General features: G+C 39.1%; 2 protein-coding genes across 2 annotated transcripts; both read left to right on the forward strand.

Annotated features, from left to right (window-relative positions):
- The first annotated feature begins 350 nt into the window (after nt 1-350).
- On the forward strand, nt 351-1,329 carry LOC117577999 (farnesol dehydrogenase). Its single transcript, XM_034263098.2, has 2 exons — nt 351-955; nt 1,013-1,329. The coding sequence occupies exons 1-2, from the start codon at nt 380-382 to the stop codon at nt 1,178-1,180; spliced, it is 744 nt and encodes a 247-aa protein (XP_034118989.1). The 5' UTR covers nt 351-379; the 3' UTR covers nt 1,181-1,329.
- A 1,626-nt stretch (nt 1,330-2,955) lies between these two features.
- LOC117571015 (farnesol dehydrogenase) lies at nt 2,956-4,332 on the forward strand. The gene is made up of 2 exons (XM_034252977.2): nt 2,956-3,596; nt 4,128-4,332. The coding sequence occupies exons 1-2, from the start codon at nt 3,021-3,023 to the stop codon at nt 4,293-4,295; spliced, it is 744 nt and encodes a 247-aa protein (XP_034108868.1). The 5' UTR covers nt 2,956-3,020; the 3' UTR covers nt 4,296-4,332.
- The last annotated feature ends 711 nt before the right edge of the window (nt 4,333-5,043 follow it).

A 5,043-nucleotide genomic window follows, 5' to 3' on the forward strand; every position in this document is an offset into this window, starting at 1 on the left:
GAATACATAAAATTATTGAATTTCATTGCACAAGTAATTCGTTAATATATAACATACACTAACTAATAAAAAATATAAATTGCTTATTAGAAATGTATATTTATTTCCCTCACTTTTCATACAATCTCATTGCAGTGCAGTGTAATTAAAGAGCTTTAAGCTCATAATACTGGTAAAGCAGCTTACGCAAACTGTTGCGAATGCTCGGTAATCCGAGAAGATTGACAATCGATGCGATCGCTGGATGGGGGCAACCACAGACAACTTACGTCTGATACTTCGACCTCGACTGCGACTGCGACTGAGATGGAGAAACGATCTCGTTAACATTTTGCTGTGGAAAGCAGTTGCAGTTGCATTCGTATTGAAGCCGTTGGACATGGAACGTTGGCGGAACCGTATCGCTGTGGTGACTGGCGCCAGTTCAGGAATTGGAGCTGTCCTCACCGGCCAACTGATTGCCTCGGGCGTTCGCGTTGTGGCCTTGGCCCGTCGCCTGGATCGGCTGGAGCAAGTGCGTCAACAGCTGGCCGAAGAACAGCGGCAGCAGCTGCACATTCGTCAATGCGATGTCACTGATTTGCAGTCCGTAAATGCCGCCTTCGATTGGATCGAATCGGAATTGGGTGGCGCTGATATATTGATCAACAATGCGGGCAAATTATCTGGTGGCCAGCTGGTGACCATGTCCCTGGACACTGTGCAGCAAGTGCTGCAGACCAATGTCATGGGCGTTGTCTACTGCACGCAACGCGCCTTCAAATCGCTCAGAGAACGCAATGCGCCAGGCCATGTGGTGTTGATCAACAGCATTGTGGGTCATTATCTCTTTAATCCGTTGCCCGGCAGCTTCCAAGAGCTGAACATGTATCCCGCTACGAAGCATGCTCTGACTGCCATGACTGAGCTGTTCCGTCAAGAGTTTCGTGATTTCAAGACACAGATTAAGGTTACGGTAAGTTGTTTGCAATATCAAGTATACGAGTAGTTGTTAAATTTCATTGCAACGCAGAGCATTAGTCCGGGTCTGGTGGATACGGAGCTAGTGCCGCAGGCTTACAAGCGATTGCCCATGCTGCAGCCGGAGGATGTGGCCAATGCAATCATGTACGCTCTGGCCACACCGCCGCATGTCCAGGTCCACGAAGTAACCCTCAAGCCAATGGGCGAGCCTTTTTAATCACCCATTTCAAATTATATGTTGCCTTTGCAGTTGTAGTAAAGTTAAATAGTATCAACATTTAAACAATTACAAAACCAAAACATAAATTAACGCAATGTTTGTATGTTTGCTTAACAGCCCAAAAAAAAAAAAAAAACTCATTAATTAAAAGGTTTAAAGTACTCGTAAAGCATTTGCATCTAGAATTACAATATTTCATTTGTAAAACTTGCTTTTCTATATTAATATAATATTATATCAATTATAAAACTAAAACTAACTTTTCAAAAATAAATTATCACAATAATATTTTTGCTTTATTACTTAAATTTCTTCAGTTATGATATCAAAATTTTAAATGATATACCACAAAAGTACTAAAATATTCCCAGAGCTGTATGATATAGTATTTTATTTATAAAACTTGCTTTTCTATATTAATATAATATTATATCAATTATGAAACTAAAACTAACTTTTCAAAAATAAATTATCACAATAATATTTTTGCTTTATTACTTAAATTTCTTCAGTTATAATTTTAAAATTTTAAATGATATACCACAAAAGTACTAAAATATTCCCAGAGCTACATATATGATATAGTATTTCATTTGTACAACTTGCTTTTCTATATTAATATTATATCAATTATAAAACTAAAACTAACTTTTCAAAAGTAAATTAACACAATAATATTTTTGCTTTATTACTTAAATTTCTTCAGTTATAATATTAAAATTTTAAATGATATACCACAAAAGTACTAAAATTATTTTATTTAATTTATTTCATTTGTAAAACTTGCTTTTCTATATTAATATAATATTATATCAATTATAAAACTAAAACTAACTTTTCAAAAATAAATTATCACAATAATATTTTTGCTTTATTACTTAAATTTCTTCAGTTATAATATTAAAATTTTAAATGATATACCACAAAAGTACTAAAATATACCGAGAGCCATATGATATAGTATTTTATTTGTACAACTTGCTTTTCTATATTAATATTATATCAATTATAAAACTAAAACTAACTTTTCAAAAATAAATTATCACAATAATATTTTTGCTTTATTACTTAAATTTCTTCAGTTATACTATTAAAATTTGACCATAAAAGTACTAAAATATACCGTGAGCTATATGATATAGTACTACATTCAAAATATACCATAGATTACTTAACATATTACAAAATTATATTACTTTTCTATGCTATGGTTAGCGAGTATACAAATATTTAAACAACTAAATACTTGCTGTCAACAAGTTGTCAGCAGTTGACAGAAAGAACATTCGAATTTGCGCAGCATTTAAGTGAAATTAACTTAATTGTTTTGAAAAGCAATAAATTAATAGAACTTATGTTGTATTAAAAGCGGTGATCGTTATGCGCAGTGTAACATCAAAATATAAATAAAAATAGAAATTGTGTGTGTGCAAATATGAACATGTGAACTTTAGCTGACCTCGAGAAGTGAATGAATGAGTGAAATTGACATGTGGCGAGACCCCGCTTGATAGAGAGGGAAACGAGAAAGAGGAACGGCGGCCCTTTGACCCAAAATAAACACACCAAATATTGATCAACAAGAAAGAAAAAGAAGACTGTCTAATTGCCTCAAGTGAGCAAGTGGCGAATTGAGTGCCAAGTTTGCTCGCTTAATTATTCAGTTCGCCGCAAGTTGTGAAAACTGCTCAAAAATTCTAAAGAGTTGCAGGCGGAGAAAGGGGGCAACGCGATAAGTAATAAAATGGTGCAAAACTTTGCGCACAACACGCAGTTGCAAAAACACAACGCTCCCGTTGACAACTCTCGAAAATCCAAATCCAAGTGAACTTCAAGCATGGAACGTTGGCAGGATCGCGTGGCTGTTGTTACGGGCGCCAGCTCAGGGATTGGCGCTGCCGTGGCCAAGGATCTGGTGCGTGCCGGACTCGTGGTCGTTGGCCTCGCACGCCGCGTGGAACGCATCGAAGCGCTGCGCGAACAGCTGCCGGAGGAGCTGCAATCTCGACTGCATGCAATCAAATGCGATGTGGGCGAGGAGACGTCGGTGGCCGCCGCCTTCGATTGGATTGAGGCGCAGCTGGGCGGCATCGATATACTGGTGAACAACGCGGGGCTGCTCTATTCTGGCCAACTGCTGACCATGGAGGTGGAACAGCTGCAGCATGTGATGCAGGTGAATCTGATGGGCGTCATCTACTGCACGCAGCGCGCCTTTCGTTCGATGCAACAGCGTGAGGTGGGCGGTCATGTGGTGCTCATCAACAGCCTGACCGGACATCATATCATCAATCCGCCAGGCGATGAGCTGCAGTGCCTCAACATGTATCCGATAACGAAGCATGGCATCAGCGCATTGCTCGAGGTGATGCGACAGGAACTCAACGGTTTCAAGACGCAGATCAAAGTGACGGTGAGTTGGTATTGAGATTGAGAGAGAGAATCAGTTTATACCCGCTATTATACCCGCTATCCATAAGGTAGAAGGTTAATGTATTTAACAGGCAGAAGAAGGCATCTTCGACCCCATAAAGTATTTCTATTTTTGACCAGCGCCAACTGCAGAAACGATCTAGCCATGTCCGTCTGTCTGTCCGTTGTAGAAGTCATTTAAGAAATACTTCTTTATTGCAAGTAACGACTACTACAATCGGCTTTTTGCTGTTATGGCTGACAATCCGGTATATTTTGACCTCTATGGTGTATACCAAATGTGGCCATTGGTATATTTTCGGATTTTGCGGTATATTATTTTGTATATTTTAGAATAATACCGCTATATCAAAGTATCAATATACAAAATACAACATTCAGTATATTTAAAGTCTTTTACGGTATATTATTTAGTAGTATTATTTAGCTTTCATTCAAAAGTGAAGCGGGTATCTCACAGCCGAGCACACTCGACTGTAGCTTTCTTACTCGTTATTCTCTTCCTTTTTAGAGCATCAGTCCTGGCGTCACCAACACCGAGATTCTGCCCGGTGGTTACAATGCGCTGCCCATGCTGCAGCCCGAAGACATTTCGGCGGGCATCTTATATGCGATTGGCACCCCACCGCATGTCCAAGTGCATCAGCTGACCATCAAGCCCATTGGCGAGCCGTTCTAAGTAGCCTCTATTAAATGCGGGCGTGGTCTCAGTCTCAACTGCTAAGAAAATTGCGTTCTTATTCTTTTGCCAAGCAAGTGGGAGTTGGGCTTTGGTGTTGGGGTTGGGGTTGGGGGCATATCCGGCATGGCTGCCAGGCATGCCAAAATACGAAAATAAGTTAACATTAGCTTGACATGCCGTCGCGTCGCAGTAGTTGCAACCGCCCCGAAGCGATCCCGGACCCGGAACAGGTGGCGTCCGCATTCGTTTCCGTGCTTCTCTTGCTTCCAGATGCCATTGCTGCTGATGCTGCTGCTGCAGCGTCTGTCAATATTGAAAGCGTGCGCATTTGACATAAAATGTAATATAGTCAAAGCCACACACACACACCCACACACACACACTTGTATGCTTGTGCACTGCAGACTGACAAAGATGCTGCAACAGCTCTGGCACTTTTATGCAAAGAAGCTGCTGACTGCTGCCGCATGCCACACGCTGAGAACAGTTGGCGCAACTCAATAGTAATATTTGAAGGCATGCATTTCGTTCAATTTTGAATTTTCAAATATCATTTTAATTTAATTATTACTAAATATCTTTTAGTCTTTTTAAGTTGAGCTTTATTTATTTTTGTTATCTTTATAAGCTTAGCGTTGTCGATTTGTTTAACTTCATTTTATTTTATATTATATATTGAACCCATTTTGATCATTACATTGAAATTTGAAGATAAAGTGGTTTGATAAGATCATTTAATTTTAAT

The sequence above is a fragment of the Drosophila albomicans genome, chromosome X, assembly GCF_009650485.2.
Source record: "Drosophila albomicans strain 15112-1751.03 chromosome X, ASM965048v2, whole genome shotgun sequence".
Taxonomy (NCBI): domain Eukaryota; kingdom Metazoa; phylum Arthropoda; class Insecta; order Diptera; family Drosophilidae; genus Drosophila; species Drosophila albomicans.